The sequence below is a fragment of the Phoenix dactylifera genome, chromosome 14, assembly GCF_051530095.1.
Source record: "Phoenix dactylifera cultivar Ajwa chromosome 14, Ajwa_hap1_PhDact_Kaust_v1.1, whole genome shotgun sequence".
Taxonomy (NCBI): domain Eukaryota; kingdom Viridiplantae; phylum Streptophyta; class Magnoliopsida; order Arecales; family Arecaceae; genus Phoenix; species Phoenix dactylifera.
The window spans coordinates 25,554,389-25,574,440 of record NC_143203.1 but is presented as its reverse complement, the minus strand read 5'-3'; the positions used below and the strand labels follow the sequence as shown (position 1 = coordinate 25,574,440).

The window sequence follows — 20,052 nt, the reverse complement described above, 5'->3', positions numbered from 1 at the left end:
CACAATGAAGTTGGTGTGGGGGAAGAGGTTTAGGTGATATTGTAAGAAGTTTAGGTAATTGTTTTGATTAGTGGGTCAACCATAGCATGTGAGACATGGAGTAATTTGGGGTTTGATGTTTTGCTTCTTAGACAAACAACACTCTCTCGTGCAGGTCCCCTTGAACAAAAAATAGAAAACCCTAGTTTGCCTTTGTCCTTCTCCTACGCATTTTTTTTCTTTATTTTTTTCAGAGAAAAAAAATAATAAGGGAGGTGCAAGCCCCACCCACCCTTCTCCTAAGAATTAAATGCCCCTCGCATCTTGTCCATATCTATCTAGTTGTTTGAGCTAATAAAGACAAAAGTAATTCCTGACTTGGAGATTCCTCCCTTTGTTTTCAGTCATTCCTTGCTCAAGCTCATCTGACCTCTCTGTCTCCTCATGAGAGCTTCACTGTTGTGAACTGTTTGGAACTTAGTGATCAGCCTTCAGAGTTTCGCTGCAAGCCCCTCTTCTCAAGAGTGTCCTTGACAAGAATTTCCAAAATTAAGAGAGTCTTTGTCAGGTTTAAAAATTCTCAAACTATGATAGTTACCTTGGTTTGCATAACTAATCTATTATATATGGGATAAGGATTGCTGATTAAGATCAAATACACAGATAATGTAATGCCAATCAAGGATGAGTCGATGATTTCTTCAAATTTGATCTGAAAAGGAACTTCTCAAACCATTCCATCAAGGAAATGTGAGTAAACAATATGTTACCAAGACCTCATGGAGTAGAGCTGCTGTGAGTGCCCATGAGAAGTTTTTTGTTTTTTTATGGCTTAGATGGATAGATTAGCTCGTGATAAGTGCAGACAAAGATCTATCAGCCTCGAAATTTGAGAAACATGGGGAAAAGTGAAACTATGGTAAGAAAAAAGAAGGAAAATCCAGTAACTCTTTTGAGGGCTCGAGGAAATTGCCTCCAAACACGGCTTGGTTGGTTCAAATGTCACTCCTCTTTGTGACCTTATTCTTCATCTCTTTCCCGAGACGTTGACATGAAACCACAGTTCTTAAGAACAGGTTAACTGCTGCTGGTATCCACACTATATTTTATTTATAGGAGTTGCAGACTAGAACTGCTTGCTAAACTTATGTGGTAATTTTTAATCGAAGTCAACAATCTAATTGGAGCATAAAAGCATGCATGTGGCTGTTATTGGTAACGTGTCCATCTTACCATACAATCTGAGAAAGATTCCTAGTCGTATACTTAATCCAACATTGCATGTTATGTTCGTGTGGACAGAAAGAAAATTATATCCTTCGCTTATACACGTGTATGTCAAAAATGCCTCTAAAAATAAAATATTTGTTAGTTTTGGCAGTATAAATTATATTCATATGATATAGGTCAAGCAAATAACCATAAAATAGTTAGGCCATGGCTAAGCAAACTTTGGCTTAAACTTAGTTGTTGTGATAGTTGTGGATTAGACCAAGACGCTGCACAAAAATGAATATAACTTTGGGTTAAGTTTCATTCGAAAACTGGGATCTAATTTTTAAGTGAGATTGAATTAAGTTTGTGTGCCAGTAACTCGCTCCTACTTCAAGCCAAACGAACCATATAATTCGTAACCTTGTCCAAACTAAAATTTTTACATCTCGAATTTTATATAATCTTTTTTTCATACAGTTGGGCCTCTGCCATGGGCTTTTACATTGTTGCCTGAATCACCACCAAGGAGATATCAGATATGTATATTGGGCCAGGCCAATCTATGGATCCCTCGATCTAGCCTGTGTCTTACACAGCCCATACAACACACTGTCGTGCATACTGGATCTCCACTTTCGCATGCGTCTAAATTATGTTTTGGTATAGTAGTTGTAAACAATATATTGGGATCGAATCAGTAGCCAGATTTGCTTCTTGGTCTTCTTCTTCTTGTTGTTGTTGTTTTTGAGAAAAGGGATTCAATGGCCAGATCAAAAAAGCAATTGCCAGTCAAACAGGGATATCATGTTCTTCCGAAATGCTATTGAACGGAAGTCACCAACCTATATATCATTGCAGTTAACTCGAGGGTTATGATCTCCAGTACCGAGTATCGTTGAAGTACGCATATTGCATGACTCTTCTTTTCAACTCCATACATTTGTGAAGTTCTTTCGGTAATCTCCTGTGTTTTAAATATGAAACGGACAGTCCAATGGGTAATTTTCACTTTTTCACAAGTCGTTGCATTCACCTAAACTCTTTCTGGTAGGAGTTCGAGTATCGGTAGAAGAATGAGCCTTTGTTCCACGACCACTTTGAGTTTCTTTCCAAAAGAGATCGTGAGAGTAGCTGCTAGGTTAGCCAATGCATCAGCCTGTGTCTTTTGTCTTCGAGGCATGCGGAATAACTTTATGAAAGAGAAGTGCGACATGAGTTGCTTCATCTTTTCAAAATAAGGCAGCAGCTCAGACTTTCGAACTCTGTAGATTCCCTTGAGTCGGCGTATGACCAATTTAAGGGACAAATGCTTGAGTCATTTTTTCAGACCATACAAACAAAGATGGCATGTATATTCACAATCAGAAGTAACACGGCACTTCAAAGGAGATAAAAAAAATGGAAAGATTGATGAGAAAGAGTAGGAGCACGCCTTTTAGTTAAAATGATCAAAGTTCAATACAAATGATGATCAAAAAAAAAAAAAAACCTTAGGGGAAAAAAATTCATTGCAGGGAAGATAACTTAATTACAGAATTTTCCAGTCAGGTACTCCAGGATTGCTGCCGCTATCACCATCCTTGGACGTCATCATCGGTATCTTCCACTATCGGATTTTCCAGGATTGACGCCACAACCTTAGATCCTCACGTCCATCTTCTTTGCTGCTCTTGAGTTCACAAGCCGAGGATGTTGCGTTAAACGAGACTAAAGGGTCAGGTATTCCAGGATTGCTATATTTTCTACCTGACCATGCAGTCTTCTCTATTGTTGCCCTAAGCCAAGAAGCTTTACAGCAAAGATGGAACTTGATCTCTGTCACTAGTGTTTTTGATCCCAACTCACCCATCAATACTGAAACGAAAGCGAATAAAGAAAACGATTTCAGAATTCTGAAAACAAGGCATTCTTTTACTAAAGGAATAAGTAAAAAAATAAATAAAAAAAGAAGTCATTTTACCTAAAAGCAAATTAAGAGTACTTGAAATTAGAGGGACGGATGCTTGCTTTGAAGCCAGTTTCTTTATTTCAGTCGTCAAGATGAGAGATGGGAGGAAGCCTCTCTAGAAAATGTGTATATATAGACACCAAATGACGAAAACTACTTGAGAAGAGATTCTGTGTGCGTCCTACCAGGAGCCAACCCCGGTGCGCGAAACCGAGTCGTCAGCAACCAGCCTTGATTCTTTCTCCTGGCGCATGCTTTGTACCTGTCAAGAGTTCCCTAAAGATTACGACGACGCACGTAGTCAAAGTTCTTCCCCTCGTAAAAATAAGTTTAATGCTTGCAACTTTTGAACTTTTTGGTCCAGATTCTATCCATAGGAAAAGCGACAGTCCAATCTACGAAATTTCTGAAGGATCTACTCTTCTCAAATGATAGATTCGCCAAAGTGAAAAGGCTAGATTTGCAAATATAGTATGAGATGGTAATAGATCAATTGGCTTTGTTCTCCCCTCATAGAGGTCCACGGGGATCCCAATCCAATCTTTCAAGGTTCTGGGGACGACTGCTGGGAACCTGCTTTCAAGTAAATATTTGGATGAGTTTAAACCCTTCTAAAATCTTTTCAAACTTGATGAAGAAAAAGGCATTTGTTTTACGTATTGGGTTCTTTGATACATGAATCCGCATCCATCATATTAGTGTTTTTTTTCCCCACTTAAGTAATAAGATTTTACAGTAAAAGTTAAGCCAAATGATTGCAAATTTGCAAGACATAACATATTGCACTAAGCAACATGACATTTGATATATGTGAACTACTAGGATTTTTGAAGTTCAAATCCTCTCTTGCTCTTGTAATCGCTAGGGTTAAATTATTCACCAGTCCACGCTAGTTGCTCCCAACAATAATCAGCGAATGGAGACTGACCAATCGATTGGTTCATCTATCTATCGTATAGGATCTGCTCTATCGATGACCCACTTGTATGAACTATAGAGGGTGAATAACTGAAATCTCCGGTTATTTTGAGAATTGGATGGGAGCACAACTCAAATTTTATGCACCATGAATGGATGCAAGATAGATATAAGACTTTTTCGAACTTGGTCTAATTACCATGACCTAGGCTATGATTTTGGCACTGCTTAAAATGGATCGGCTCGGATTTGACCTAGTGTTCAGGGGCTTTATTCCTAAATAGAAACTTACCCAGTAGCCAACATCATATCTCATTCATAGTCCTAGATAAAGTGCCCACCTACATGAGTACTGCTACTGCAGAAGCAATAGTGCAATGACAACCTATGTCATGATGGAATTTTATTTTTTGCTCATCCAATTTCAACAACCATATATTTAGCTATAGAAAATTCTTATAACATAGGAGCATAAACTGACACTCAGGGTAGTGATCTTACATGAAGACAGGAAATTCTTTTTTTGTTTTTCCTGCGAAGCGAATTTAAACATGAAGAGCATCATACTCGACTTACACTGCCATGAAACCTGTGGCTTGCAGGCCAACATATTGCACATTTTAGAGGCATCACTTGCTATCTTGACATCAAACTAAAATTTGTCTATTCTGATGCCATCTCTAAGGACCTCATAGGCATCCCTGCTCCTGGTTTTCTTCATGCCAGCAGTAACATGGAGCTTTGACCCCTCAGTTATGATGCATGTAACTTTTACCCAGATCAGCACTTTTGTCTTCATCCCTTCAACATTGGTCAGCTTTCCCTTCTCCAGATACCCAGTCACAGTGGTGAAGAACCGCAAGACAGAGGAATCATTGTAACTGACCTCACATGCAGAGGGTATAAATACAGTAATCTTCCTGGTCTCTTCATTGAACTCGTAGTTGGTGGCATCCTTAGGGAAGAGGCCGATCGGCATATCATATTCCTGCAGTAGATCCGGCAACGGTTTCTGCATCTTTCCTGAAGAGATCCTTTTTCTAGTGAGATAAAAGAAAGAATGGATATGGGAAAACTAAATGCTTGGTAGATGAGGTTTTTCTGCATCAAGTATACTGGATTTATTCAACAGCAACACTGAACTAAAAGGAGAACCATATAATATTTGGTTCATATTTTTCTGACCTTTTTATTCTTCACAAAGGTGAAAGGCAACTGAAGAGAAAGAAAACATGGATAACACATCTCAACAAGGCTTCTATTACTGACTGCAATGCTATGAATGAGGTTCTTCTTGTTGACTGGACAAAAGGTAAATAATGGTAAATCGAGTTTAATTTTGCCTAGTTGGTTCCCTAATTGTTTTAAGAAAAATGGTTGCCTAGTAATTACTAGCTAGGGGGTCAAGATTACTAAGACCAGGCTTATGAAAAGAGATAATACTTGATATTTTGGATAGGATTAAAGCTAAGCTTTCTGGTTGGAAGTGTGATCAGTTATCTTTCGGTGGCTGCATTTCCTTGTTGGTTTTATTCTAAACTCTGTTCTTAGCTATTGGTATACTTTGGATGAGTTGGTAAAACCTGTTCTTAGGTTCATCAGGGACAGGCACAAACACTAGTATGGTCTACGCAACACCCATTTTTTCTAGTTCCTTGTTTAGTGAACAGCCATGTTCTCGCAATGGAGATTATCTCACTTGAGCACAACATTGTGGAGGTCCATCTAGGAACAGAAACTGATAAAAAGCTATATGTATCATATTGGAATTTATGTTAAAAATACGGGAAATTGATGGATGGGAAAGAGAATTTATGGAGTGTACCTTTAATCTTATTCACCAGCCATTTTGTTCCCCCCTCGATGCTGTTAGAAATTGACTGATTGCATCATGGAAAAGATTCATCAGTTTCGTTGACCGAAGTATGCAACAAGCATATTTCAAGTAGCAAGAAGTGATCATAATAACAGAAGCAAGCACTCTTTTTGGAGCAAGAGTAGCAAGCAATATTGCCAACCAAAACTATCATCATTTTGAAATCATAACATTCAATAAGCAAATGAAGGGCTAAGACCTTTTGTTCCCCTTCGTTCTGGACAAGTAATGGCTAAGGTATTCAGCTAAAAAATCGTAATAGTATTCTGTAAGTTGTTTAAGCTATTCAAGAATTCTATAAGCTACCAGCTGCTGGCAAGTTATTCGAGAATTCTCAATTTTCTTTTTCTTGGCCAAGCGATTGTACAAATTATTCTTGAGTGGTCGAATGGATCGAGAACTACTCTGCAATTTGTTCACAACTTAATTTAGGAAAAAATGATTAAATTGCAAATTAAGGATATAACTGCGGCTGTTGTTGCAAGTGTTTATAAGCAACATTTATCATTTGTCTTAATGTGTCATACTTGTGTGAGGATTCGTATGGGTATGTGTTTGGTTTCACATCGATTATTTATTGAGAAGATTTCAGGTACTTATACAAAATTAAGGAACCCAAAAAATGCCGTCCGGCAAGGATGAGGTCTAGGATTATTACAGCTTGCTTTTACATTAATAAAATGCCCGGTCATGTTTACATAGCCTTGCATCTTTCAATTTTACCTTTTTTTTTTGTGCAACTTCCTTCATGCACCATCCCTTTATTTTCTTTATCAATTGTTTTCTCAAAAAATGTCCGCTTTAATCGGTCTTTTAAAGATTGGAAAAATTTTCAAGAATTTTTTTATCAAAAAATCAAGAATTTCTCTTCTTTGAAAAGAAATTTCCATCCCAGCAAGGAGAAATTTCCATCCCAGTCCTTGTCATCAACATAAAAAATCAAATCAAAATACAAACAGGGTCTAAGTTGGCAAATGTGGATCCCATATATATTACAATATTGATGACAAGAAAATCGACAAAATATAGAGAGAAGCAAAAGGAGAGAAGCTCACGTTGATCTCGCCTCCAACGGTGGAGAGCTCTTTGGTGGCTTTCTTGTTGAACCAATACGTCCCCATCTTGTTCATCATCTGATCCATTTTTCTCCTTCCTCTCTCCAAATGGATGGAGATTAACAATTATATTGCCCTTTCCGTTCTTCCTTCCTCGCTCAAGAAAAGTTTTTGATGAGGTCGGAAGGGTAAAGGATTCTTCTGCGACGGACGATAAATTCACCCGAGACCGCGCCGTGGACGCGGGCGAGGGGGTCTGCTGTTTCGTTGCGAACAGCGCATACGCCATGCTGTGTGTTTAGGACGGATGGGATAAAATAGAATAGCAAATCCCGTTATAAGGCGGTGGATTTCAGGGTGAGTTACTGCAGTTGAAACCAGTTGACGGAAACCAAAAACGATTTTTTTTTTTTTTTTGACTTTGGTTAATATAATTAGGATAAAGAAACGTAGTGCATCATTTATATTTTTGGTTCCATAAATTTAATGATGATTAAAATGTTTATTCTCTACTAAAAAAAACAATGAATATGAACATTGTTGTGTGTGGGGGGGGGGGGGGGGGGGTTGCACCCGAATTTAGTCCCACATCGGCTAGTAGCGGAAAGGTTCTGTGCCTTAAAATGGGGGGGTGGAAATCCTTTCCTCTCGAGGGTCCTTTTGTGGGACAAAACCGTGAGGGCACCAGTCTCCCCCCGTCTGCGCTGGACGCGCGGGCCGGAGCGCCCAAAGCGGACAATACCTCGGGAGGAACGCAGTCCTCTTTCTCTGCTAGCTTAATGTGGGCTAACTGTTGCGTGAGGCTCCGGCCAAAGCGTCCGTCCCCGCAACAGATTGGCGCTAGAAGGAGGGCCGCGCCCCTTGCCGCAGACTACCCCTTAGGACTGGGAGGCGCCACAGGAACCTTCCCGCTAGGGGGGCTATGTTGTGGGGGGGTGCACCCGAATTTAGTCCCACATCGGCTAGTAGCGGAAAGGTTCTGTGCCTTAAAATGGGGGGGTGGAAATTCTTTCCTCTCGAGGGCCCTTTTGTGGGACAAAACCGTGAGGGCACCAGTCTCCCCCCGTCTGCGCTGGACGTGCGGGCCGGAGCGCCCAAAGCGGACAATACCTCGGGAGGAACGCAGTCCTCTTTCTCTGCTAGCTTAATGTGGGCTAACTGTTGCGTGAGGCTCCGGCCAAAGCGTCCGTCCCCGCAACAAACATTATTAAGAATATGACACTAGATAGCTTCACCATATCTAGGAATATGCTACTATAGTTTGACGGTCAAAGAACATGGCTATGGCTAGTCCAAATTTGTAAAGATAATTAAAAATCCTTGTTAGACAATTTCAGATATGCCACAGAGTCTAATCTTGTTAATCCAATGATAATAAAATACTTATATGAAATCATTATAAGATTAATTGCTATTGTTGGCATACTATATTGATATATACGTTGAAATTATTAACCGGTAGATCCAAATTTTGATTATTGAATAATTTTGTATATGTATGTTATGATCAGTATACTCTACTTTGTTGTCATTCTATCAATTCAATATTATGTATCGTTTCATTACATATATTGGTGGGCGCATGTTGGAATTTCTTAGCTCATACCAGTTCCTGGATTGCCTTTTCAGAGCTTCAGGATGCAAAGCATTCGGCTGAAGTTGATGGTGTAATATGTAATACGAGTGGGGCAAGGCGTTTATCGATGATTATTCGAAGATATTTGAAAAAAAAAATGTTTCAAGAAAGTAGTCTTTTACCTACATGGAAGTGTTACAAAAAAAATAAGGGTGGCAATGGAGCATGCATGAATTGGGTAGGTCATTACTATACTCGCCTCCTATCCATCTCAAAGTGGGGCAGATAAAACTGCAAAAATTATTTTTCTATATAAATTAAATAAAATAAATAATATAAAATTAAATCGCAGTACTTCACATTATATTAAACAAAATATGGATCTAAGACATAAAACATAACAAACCAAATTTATAACAATAATTCAAATAACAAACAAAAATACTATTCTTTATAAAGTTAAATATCTTTTAACCTAAAAAAGTAATTAACTAAAAAACTAAATAAGTAAATATATACCTTATAGCCTTTTATGCAACTAATTTTTCTCATGATCGATCACCTTTCTTCATCATCATCACAATCATCAAAGCTTGTATATTGCCATTATCTATATCCATTCCAGTTGCACCACGAGTTTTAGAACGAGTACTTAATTGAGTGCCCTAAACAGTTGCCATCTAAACGGGAAGGGTCGTTTGTAGATGCCATTCGTCTCTGAAAAACCTGTTCGACGTAAAGTAAGGGGCAGGGAACCAACGTAGGGAACCGGGACCACGAACCACCGATTTAATCCCGGCATCAGGCGTCTTTCACTCGGCGCCACTCTTTCCGAGGTTTAGGGATGTCCCAATACTGGTATTCAAAACGTCAGTCAATGTATGAGAGAGATGGAGAGAGAATGGGTCAAGACAGGGTCACAGGAAGGTGGCTTGATGATTACAAGCAGGCCAAAATCTCCCATGAGCACAGAATGGGTCAGGGCTCTGGCATAGAGAATGCACACTGTAATGTCTAGATACATTTAAGCCAAGGTTTGAATGAAAACTGCACCATGAATCTAGTAAGTGTCTAATATTTTGTAAATTTGATGAACAATGCTTTTTCTTTCCTTTTTTTTGTTTTTTTTAAGTGTATGATAGGCGTTGCAGGATATTTTTTTCCTTTGATTGTGAATTTGAGTGCAAAAGATTTTAGTCTCGGTATTGGAACTCCTATCAATTGTAAATCAAAGAGAATCCAGTCACCAAGAAGTTGTTAGGATTGAAAGAAATTTAGGTCTTCAATTCTTGTCGAGACATTATAATATCATGTTTTTAAAAATCCCGGAAGTAACATTGGGATGACCTCCACGAGCAGACCAATCTCCCACAAGGTTTTGATACAGAGTGGTTGTTTAGGTTATTTGTCCATTTAAGCCAAAGTTTGAATATTATATTATGAATAAAGGCTCTATTAAGGTATATGGTAAGCCTGTATATAGGCAATGGGTAGCCATCTCCCGGTAAGATTCAGTCTCAAAGATAAGTCTTCGATACTGCTATTAAAATAATTTTACCGACAAGGCAAGTTGGCTTCTTGCAGAATTTTCTCTTTGCTTACGAATTCGAGCACAAAGGACTTTGGTTTGGGCATTGGAACTCCAATATAATTGTAAATCAAAGAGAATCTAGTCACAAAGAAGACATTAGGATTGATAGAAATTTTTTGGTCTCCATCCCCTATGGAGTCCTTATAAAAAAAAAAAAATTCGTAAAGATTCTAGAGGGGACCGCATTGAAGATAATTAGGGCCAACATGAAATAGTATTTAAGACAATGAGGGGGGAGGGGGTCATATTAAAGAAACTCAGTATCTAAGACAGTAGGATTGAAACAAAGTTGGGGTCGGTCTCCTTATAAAACTTAGGGCCCATATGGAATTTATTTAATAGAGGAAACAGAAAACAAATTCAATTTTTAGTACGACGAAATTGTTAGAGGGCCTCGGTTCTTCTCCAGAATTTCAGAAGGAATCTCAGATCCACTACATGCCAGCACTGTGTAACTGATTCTGTTACAGCCGATTGGTTCTAACTAATTCAGCTAGGCTAACAACTTCCCAGCTGCAGCTCTAGAATGTTCCTCTGCCTCTATAAATACTTGTAAGGCAAACCGGGTGATGGTATTCAATTCAATGAATCATATAGAAGTTCCACTATTCGTTGTTACGGTTTCATTCAATGTATCAATCACTGTAGCTTAATATCAGCTACTGTTCATCAGCCTATGAAGCTATGTTCAATCCTCTATTCTTCTTCTTCACTTATCCATCTCAATACAAAATTCTACAGAAATATCATTCATGTTGAATTTTTAAGATTCGTTTGCTAACTTGAAATCATGTTCCTTGCATGTATCTCAAATTTTGGTGTAAATGGTATTCCACTCTAATGAAAACCCCTGTTTCTACTGCACTGCAAACCTTAAAATCTACATCAACATAGACCTGCATGATGTCCAAGTTTCGAGCTCCTAGTAACAGTTATCAAGCTTTGTATAAAACCCACCTCCATCAGATCCATACCAAGCCATAAGACAACACCAAAAAGTGGTAAGAAAAGGAAAAAAAGAGAGAAAAATTACGTGAGATCAAATTGTCCATGGATCTGATGTTCACTAAAAAAATATTTTTTTTGTAGATAATTATTTATCGGATATAATTGAAAAACTCAACATTCGAGTGGAGAAAGAAATAATAGTAACTTAAAAATCTATCTAAAATTAGATAAAACTATACAACCCATACAAATGTTCTAACTCCGATAGTTTTAAGTTGGATCAGTTTTTAAGCAAAGTACGTGTCAGTTTGAGTATAATCAATATCAACTAGAACTCAAAACAATTTGCTATGCACGACCTGGATTGGTAATTATCACATCTACTCTGTACCCTAGTTTAGTCCCATGCTTAGCTCTTGATTGGTTATACATGAGCAGCTTTTAATCGCACCAATACCGTCACATCCAGTTCCACGCATAACCCACATTTTGCTGGACAAATTTGATCCCTTGGAACCCATTTTGTGTACAATTTTGGATTGAGTCCCAAGTCCGCTTGAATAATTTAAACTAATCACTGTTTAAATACGTTCTCCCCTTTCTTTCTACGTGCAGCACCGAACAGGCTAGCCCATGCGATCGAATTGACTAACGACCCACCATTCCGTGCCGACGTTATGTCAACACCCACCAAGCCCAAATCACGGAGAAAACTGAACCTCCTATGGCCACCCTCATCTTTTCCCTCAATACTCTTTGATGTATACTGAGAGAAAGTAACGCAGCTAGGGATGCAAATAGATCGGGTTGGACCGGATCATGAGTGACTCCGAGCCAACCTGGTTCTTTGTTTGAATTCTAGTTTTGAACCTAGATCCAACCCAATAGAAGATCGGATTGGATCGGATCATATCCACGAGTAAATTTTTTTACCCAACAGGTCATTTGGATAGGGTCCATGTATAACCCAATTCCAACCTAAAAAATTCGAATCTTTGTCGGATAGATTTATGCCTCTTGCACTATAATCCTTTCATGTGTTCACATTCTATTCTTGTAGAAAAATATATAAGTTCTATGTAAGCCTGACATCATTAATCTATATTTTTTTTCGAACAAACCGTATCAACAAGTAATACCCTGATCATTGAATTTAGCATACCGGACATCTACTTTGTCTAGGTGGTATAAGCTAGCAAGATTAGGAATTTTTGCCTCCATTCTAGCACTTAATTTCCAATTATTTATTTTATCTATTTTCTCTTTTTGTTTTTAAAGAAAAGGATAAGGGAGGCAAGATACCACCCAGCATTATTATTAAGATAAAAATTATGTACAAGAATATGTATAGAAAAAAACAGCAAGGCACGGTACCTTACAGTTAATAGAAAGAAAAATAACATAGGTTTAGAAAGACACAGTACCTAAAATTTTCTTAAATATCAAATAAATCGGATCGAGTTGGGTTGGGTCCGAATTTAGTAAACCCAGACCCAGTTCAAAAAATAAAATGGGTCCAATCTTAAAACCCGACTCAGCCCCAGGAGCCTTTTAACATGGGTTGATTCAAGTCTAAGCAGATCGATCAAATTGGATTATGAGTCAATCCAACCCATTTGCATTCTTAAATGCAGCCATACAAATGAGTCAGAATGGTAGAACGCTAAAGTCGTTCTCATGCCCAAGCTAATTAAATCCAGGCACATATCTTAATGTGAGACCCTCGGTTTCGATATGAACCAATACTAATACCCCATTTTCAATTAGGTGAGCTATGGATTTTCTGAAATTGGGGCTTGACCTAATAGGACAAAATTAACTCAACAAAATTTCATCCAAAGGAACCTCTCATACCATCAACTTGTTATATGATCCAGACTCGAGCTAACCCGCTGGTATCAAATTTTAGTGAAAAGACCAATGTAGTGCACGTATCAATTCCCTTAGAAATAAACATTAGCTCACGAGTGGATAACTTCAACGCATCCGCACATCATCTCTCAAATGAGTTATGGATTATTGGAAATTGAGCATAACCTAATAGGAGTAAATATGAGGACTCGTGCGGATATGTGTTTAGTCACACATTAGTTATTCATCGGAGAAATATTGGATACTTTTATATGACTAAGAAATTCTATAAATACCTTCCAACTAGTCCTTTTGGGTGAGGTATTGGGTCGTTATAAATAGTATCATAGCGGATCCGACCCATGACCCATGTGGATTAAAGGACACAATAGCACGAGCTCATTGAGACTGATCATAAGTCAATTATGATGCTTGTAATTAGAATTGAATGGATTTGGATCTTTAGCCTGGCGATGATATCGGTGCTTAAATGGAGGAGTATGTGAGAATCCATGCAAGTGTATGTTTAGTCCTACATCATTTATTCACCAAAAAGATTTTGGGTACTACCAAGACTAGTCTTTTTGGAGGAAACTCTCAAGAGGAAAAAAAAAAAATCTTATTCGTTCAAGCAAAACATGGATACAAACCAACCTAGTTCCAGCACTGGCTGAACGCATTCAAAATAATATACGTGTTAAAATAAGAGAGTGTATGCATCAAAATCGTAAATCAATTCTGTGATAAAAACTAAGAGGGTGCTATTTAAAAATACGACGGGTACACATACAATTCCCTCAAAAACATCATCGGTCCTCCGCCAAACGTTCCCAAAAGGCCAAACTCATAGCAGATGCTCTCATTCCCCAGCGACATTTCCAAACAAACCCTCGACTCTCCCATAAATCACACTCCCTTGCTCCACGTCCCATTCTAACTTCTCGTCCCTCCTCTCCTTCCACCCCCAAAATGAGACCCCTGGTCCTTCTCTTCCTCCTCTCCCTCCTCCTCTTGCCTCTTTTCACCGTCGCCGGCGACTGCGAGTGCTCCCCCGACGACGAAGGTCAAGACAAATCGAAAGCCCGGCCGCTCAAAATCGCGTCCATCTTCTCCATCCTCGTCTTCGGCGCCATCGGCATCTGCCTCCCGATCTTCAGCAAATCAATCCCATCTCTCCGTCCCGAGAACGATATCTTCTTCGTGATCAAAGCATTCGCCGCCGGCGTTATACTGGCGACGGGATTCATCCACATTCTTCCCGACGCTTTCGCCAACCTGACCTCGCCGTGTCTCGATGAGAACCCGTGGGGGAATTTTCCGTTCGCCGGATTCGTGGCCATGCTTGGCGCCCTCGGGACGTTGATGGTGGATACTCTAGCCATGGGTTACCTTAAACGGTCTGCGAGGGAGGAGGGCGATGAGCTCAAAGGGGACGTGGAGATGAGTGGGCCCGCCGGAGACCATCTCCACGTCCACGCCACCCATGCGCGTGCTCGTGGCCACGCCGCCTTGGAGGTGGACGATGGGTCCCAGAAGCTCGTGCGCCATCGCGTCATTTCTCAGGTCATTTTTCTCAAAAAGATTAATTCTTGGGTAATGAAAAATGAGGGTTTTTCCTTTCTTTTCTTTTTTTTTTTTTTGGCGTTCTCTTTAAATTTTTATTTTGCAAGTTCTTTTATTTATTGTGATGAAATTGGATGTGATCTTGAGTCTGAAAATCATAATTTTATTTTTTTTAATATTGTGTAGGTATTGGAATTGGGCATCGTTGTTCATTCAATCATAATTGGAATTTCTTTAGGTGCATCAGAGAGTCCTTCTATCATTAAATCACTGATAGTTGCTTTAAGCTTTCATCAATTCTTTGAAGGCATGGGTCTTGGAGGATGTATTGTGCAGGTATAATTTATTTTGAATTTATATCTAATAAATTAGTTCAAATAAAATTGCAAGATTAGTTTTTAAATATTATACTTTAGGATAATAGAGATGAGCATACGGAAATTACAATATCGAAATTCTTGTTGAGTTTAAGTTTATATAGATTCTATTTTATTGATCCGTTAAATGTGTAGCGAACTCTTATTGTTTTGCTCCTATTTTAAATTTTAAAAAAAACTTTAGACACCTTTAGCATCATTTTATTTTTTTTATTTTTTTAAAATAAAAATTTTTATTTATATTTAATTTTTAAAATATAAATATTATTAGTATATTTAGTTATTTTAAAAATATAAACATGATAATGATGGTTAAACTAGTGATAATGGAAGCAGAGGCAATAGAAATGGCGGGAGTAGAGACAGATAATATGGTGGTGGTGGCGGTAGTAGGAGTAGTATTGATGCTAGTGATAAAAAATATATTTTATTTTTAAATAAATAATAAAAATAAAAATTTCTTATTTTTTAAAAAATACTAAAAATATAAGATTTCTATAGATCTCATTTTGTTTATGAAACGTGGCATCTATGTACGATGGAGACCCTTAAAAAGATGTGAATACAGCAGCGCACGTCTAATAGGTCATAGACCATGCATTGTTTTTGGAGAATAAAATAACATGGATCATAGATCGTGACCAAGTCCAAGCTTGTGAGATAAAATTGTTAAATTATATAAACAAAAGGCTAAAATATTGTTGTCTGATATTCTGAGACAGTTTTGGAGCTTTCGATTGGCTTGTAGCATCTAGTTTAGCTAGTAATTTAGAATTTTTTGAATGAACATCCTTCTAAATATCGATTTTTGTATGAATATCCTTCCAAATTGATATTTGCATGTATACCCTCGTCAAACACATATTTGGCTATTTTACTCTTTTTTTATCCTTATTTCTGTATATGTACCCATGCTATCTAACACTATTAAAAAATTAACGTTTCAAATTAAAATGACTAAAATACCCCTAATGGGTAGATGTGCAAAAAGAAATATTTATAAGATGATTGCGTTGGAAAATAAAAAAGTAATTAAAATTTTTATTTTTAATTAAAATAAATATGGTTTTTATTAACGGTGTTAGAAGAACCATTATATTAAAGGCATTTGTACAAAAATAGTGTTTTATGAGGGTATAGAAATAAATAAAAATTTTAAAAGAATATTTACATAAATTTAAATTTTTAGAAGGGTATTCATAAAAAAAACCAATAATTTATTTATTTATTTATTTTTGGGAAAAGTAATGAAGGAGATGAGCCTCCCACATGGTTACTATTGATGCTTGGTTAGGAATGCATTTAACTTTTAATTTATCTTGATAACTATGAGTATTTTCGTAGTAGTTCCTAGAGGTCATTCTCCTTTTCGCTCTAGTATTATTTCTTTTAGAGAATGAGCAGTAACAATTTCAAAAAATGATGACTGCGTCACCTAAGTCAAGCTCTTGGAAAAATAACATATCCCAAGGTTTGAATTTGGAATCTTCTACAAATAAAAATAAGTGCGATAGGTGCACAATCCATCTGGTACTGAAAATAGCCTGCAAAATAACAGTTTTTGCAAAATTCTCTAAAGGTGATTCAGTTCTCCCCATGATTTAATTATATTCAAAAGTTCACTTATAGTGTCTTTTATGACCATTCACTTTTTACCACTTGCAATTAATTAGAGATTACTTTATACTACAGGCTAAATTCAAAGTCAAGTCAATGGCAACAATGATACTCTTCTTCTCCCTCACCACTCCTGTTGGAATAGTAATAGGTTTTGGAATATCATCTGTTTATAATGAGAATAGTCCGACTGCCCTAATTGTTGAAGGCATTCTCAATTCAGCAGCTGCAGGAATTTTAATCTACATGTCTCTTGTTGATCTTCTAGCTGAAGATTTTATGAATCCAAGGGTGCAGAGCAAGGGAAAACTACAATTTGGGATAAATGTCTCCTTACTTATCGGAGCGGGCTTAATGTCGCTTCTTGCTAAATGGGCTTAGAAGGAAGCAACATGTATATAGAGATGAAAGTTTACTTCTCCTCAATGATCATTCGTGTAGATGATGTATAGGGAGACATTTTCCATTTTTTCCCTACTCCTCTTCTAGAGCAGGGAAATTAGGTTGGTTATATAACTTACAAAAATGAGTTTTTAAATTTTGCTGTGAATTCTTGCTTTTGTATGTTTTCTGATCCTCCAAGTAGTTGCAAGCTAGCTAGTAGCAAAAATTAGATACAAATTCAATCAGTAACTACTTTGTCTATGATTCTTAAAATTTTAATACATTACCAATGTCTTACCAAAGTTTTGCGAACCTTACAATGTTTCCGAAGCTGATAAAGTTAAAAACAAGTAGTCTATAACAAAGTTTGCAAATGGTAGGCTAGCAAACTTCTATATGATCATAGACATCCCAATATCTTGCAAACTTGTTCGGTATAAGATGATTTTTTTTTTGGTACAATGGCTACCCACACTACTCTAGCATAACTGCAGCCAAAAACATCGGCCGGGAAACTCCATCGTGTGTCCAGAGAATCTTCCGAAATGCTGAGCAGTATAGGAGATGATCCAATCAGAAGCCCGGTTCGCTTTCAGCTACACATGCACGGCGTAAAAGGCATTGCACTCATCCACCATCTATCGGATGTCGCTGAGCAGAAAGTTTACAGCCCTCCTCCCGTGTCCAATCGATCACTGTAGCTGCATCCCTCTCAAGCATAAGATGACCCTAAAAATTAAAATGTTAGTTATCATCTATAAGGCCTTTTTTTATGACAAGGGAGGCAGCCATTTTAACAAAGACCTGCTCAAAGGAATCCCGACATCAACGTCTTTCGTGCATCGCCCCTCTGTTATTTTTAGTAGAAAACGGCATTCATATATCTTTTATATGGGTACAGCCTGTCAAATCAAAACAATAAAATGATACAAAAGAGAAGAAATCTCAGTGGCAGTAGTCCAAAAAAAACTTTCTGAAGTGCCGAGTAATATAAAAGGCGATCCAGTCTTCAATTCTGCTAGTGTTCTAATTAGCCGGCCCTTTTTTCCAAAGGAATCGGAAATAGTCCATGGGCTCCTCAATCGGGCCTATCGACCTAGTGATTGAAAAGCAATCCCTCCGACGCGTTTTCCGCCTGCCAGCCTTCGCATTCCGAGCCTAAATTTCTCCTTGTCAAGTCGCTTTTGGTACCCCGGCGGTGCTCCGTATAAGACAAGAAGATTTCTCCTCGAACGATGGCTCGGTCGCGAGTGCCGACGTGGGCACAACGCCATCACTGCGACATCCTCCGGACCAAGCCGAGGCGGAATCCTCATTTATCTTCGCCTTATTTCTTTTTAATTATTATTTTTTATAAGTTCTGCAAGTCATTTCCGAACAATAATTTAAAGGTACGGAGAATTAAGTGGTGATAAAAACTCCACAAGGTATGTTGCTGCCCACCTTGTATTTTGGGCGACCAACTCTAAATCTAGCTCTAACTTCATTCTAATAATATAGTGGTTGCTCTAACTCCATCCTCCTATTGCTAACTCCATGAACACTTAGAAGGTGTAGGAGTTAGTAAACCAAATTTAGAAAGTATTTGTTTTGTTTTTTTATTGGTTGCTGTTTGGTGTTTTGTGCTGGGTGTATTGCATAGGATCATATGGTTCTTGATTTTATTATTATAAAAGATCTAGTAATTACCATGTTAGAGATTTTTCTATAATAAAAGAAAAGGGGGAGTATTTTGGTGCTGCCATCTTCATCCTCAAAAGATCTGTTGCTGGAAATTGGACCCGGGGGCAATCTTCGGTCGAGGAGAGGGAGCGGGAGGTGGTTACTCACGGTGGGGCGGTGGTTCGTCGACGGGCGGCGTCCTCCGTCTGGGGCGATCGGCGAGAAGGAGCGGCTGATTCCCGCGGCTGGGCGACGATCCGACAGTGGGCGGCGTCCTCCGTCTGGGTGCCTGCACACGAGCCGGTGGCCGGGTCTCCCGGCGCCGGCCCTCCGACGCTCAAGTCAGGGAGGGGGCAAATCGTGTAGAGTAGAGGTAAACGGTGCGTGTCCCCAGTATCGATTTTCCAACCCCCTTTTATAGACCGGGGGTCGGTTTACCTGCGATGTAACGGGGCGAAGCCGTAGTACGGCTCGGCATGTCGTTCAGGTCGGCGCTTGGTCAGGCGAATAATTGCACTGATGTCGGCGATGAGGGCGTTGTACAACCCGAACTAGCACGCTACCAGGCGAATTTATTGCATCAGTGTCGGAGGTATGGCCGAGATCAGAGACTTATCACAGTTGACTAGACTCTGCTGGGCTTATTTGCCGTGGAGAGCTGGGAGTCCGTAGATGATAGGAGTCACGTGCATTAATTGTTGAGTGAGCCGGAGATCCACATTTATTGTGGAGTAAGCCGGAGATCCGCATTTATTGTGGAGTAAGCCGGAGATCCGCATTCATTGTGGAGTAAGCCGGAGATCCATATTTATTGTGGAGTAAGCCGGAGATCTGCATTCATTGTGGAGTAAGCCGGAGATCCATATTTATTGTGGAGTGTGCCGGAGGATCACAGCGGTCATGCGCAATAAATGCCGGAGGGGCGTCATAGTACGGTCTCTGGCCGGACCTCGGAGACGTATAGCCGTAGTAGGTGGCTGACAAAAGTAGGCCTCGGGCATTGGGGTTTCTCTTAGGTCGGAGGTTCCGAGTTCGGGTGCCGACTTCGGCCTTCCAGGGTCGACGATTGTGCGGCTTCTTTGGGGCATTCGTGTCATTTGGGGGAAAAACCTTATTCCCCCAACACTACCCCCCGACTTCCGAGTTCGAGCGGCTTGTGGGCTCGGACGTAGGAAGTAAAGTCCATCGTTAAAGTTGGGGGGCGAACTTCGTCCGCACCCTCATGTTTCTTGGAATTTTCGTGGTAGGACCTGCGCCCTTGGGCGTTTCGAGGTTACTTTGTTCGGCGAATTAATGATGGGGTCCATATCCCTACGTCTTTCGAGGCGACTATAGCGGGGGCGGTGTCTCTTGGATTACCGAGGTTGGTTTGTGAGGCGGACCCAGGATGAGGGTCCTCGGGTTCGACGGGGTGGCGCCTCGGCCCCACAATCGAGAATTCCCGCTCATCAATGAGCGTGCCATTTTGGGTTTCAAAACGGACACGCGGCAT

General features: G+C 39.2%; 1 protein-coding gene and 1 pseudogene across 1 annotated transcript; one reads left to right on the top strand and one right to left on the bottom strand.

Annotated features, from left to right (window-relative positions):
• Positions 1 to 4,477: 4,477 nt before the first annotated feature.
• On the bottom strand, positions 4,478 to 7,280 carry LOC103708858 (uncharacterized protein At5g01610). Its single transcript, XM_008793953.4, has 3 exons — positions 6,992 to 7,280; positions 5,886 to 5,940; positions 4,478 to 5,083 (listed from the first exon to the last, which is right to left on the bottom strand). Exons 1-3 carry the CDS (start codon positions 7,076 to 7,078, stop codon positions 4,713 to 4,715), a joined length of 513 nt encoding a protein of 170 aa, XP_008792175.2. The 5' UTR covers positions 7,079 to 7,280; the 3' UTR covers positions 4,478 to 4,712.
• A 6,606-nt stretch (positions 7,281 to 13,886) lies between these two features.
• Positions 13,887 to 16,939, top strand: LOC103708920 (zinc transporter 8 pseudogene; annotated as a pseudogene).
• The last annotated feature ends 3,113 nt before the right edge of the window (positions 16,940 to 20,052 follow it).

Excerpts from the sequence above, each read along its gene's own strand:
- LOC103708858 (XM_008793953.4), bottom strand. The coding sequence starts at position 7,078 with ATGGATCAGATGATGAACAAGATGGGGACGTATTGGTTCAACAAGAAA. Across the intron at positions 5,941-6,991 it reads CCGTTGGAGGCGAGATCAAC|TCAATTTCTAACAGCATCGA; the intron begins GTGAGCTTCTCT and ends TGATGCAATCAG. Across the intron at positions 5,084-5,885 it reads GCTGGTGAATAAGATTAAAG|GAAAGATGCAGAAACCGTTG; the intron begins GTACACTCCATA and ends GGATCTCTTCAG.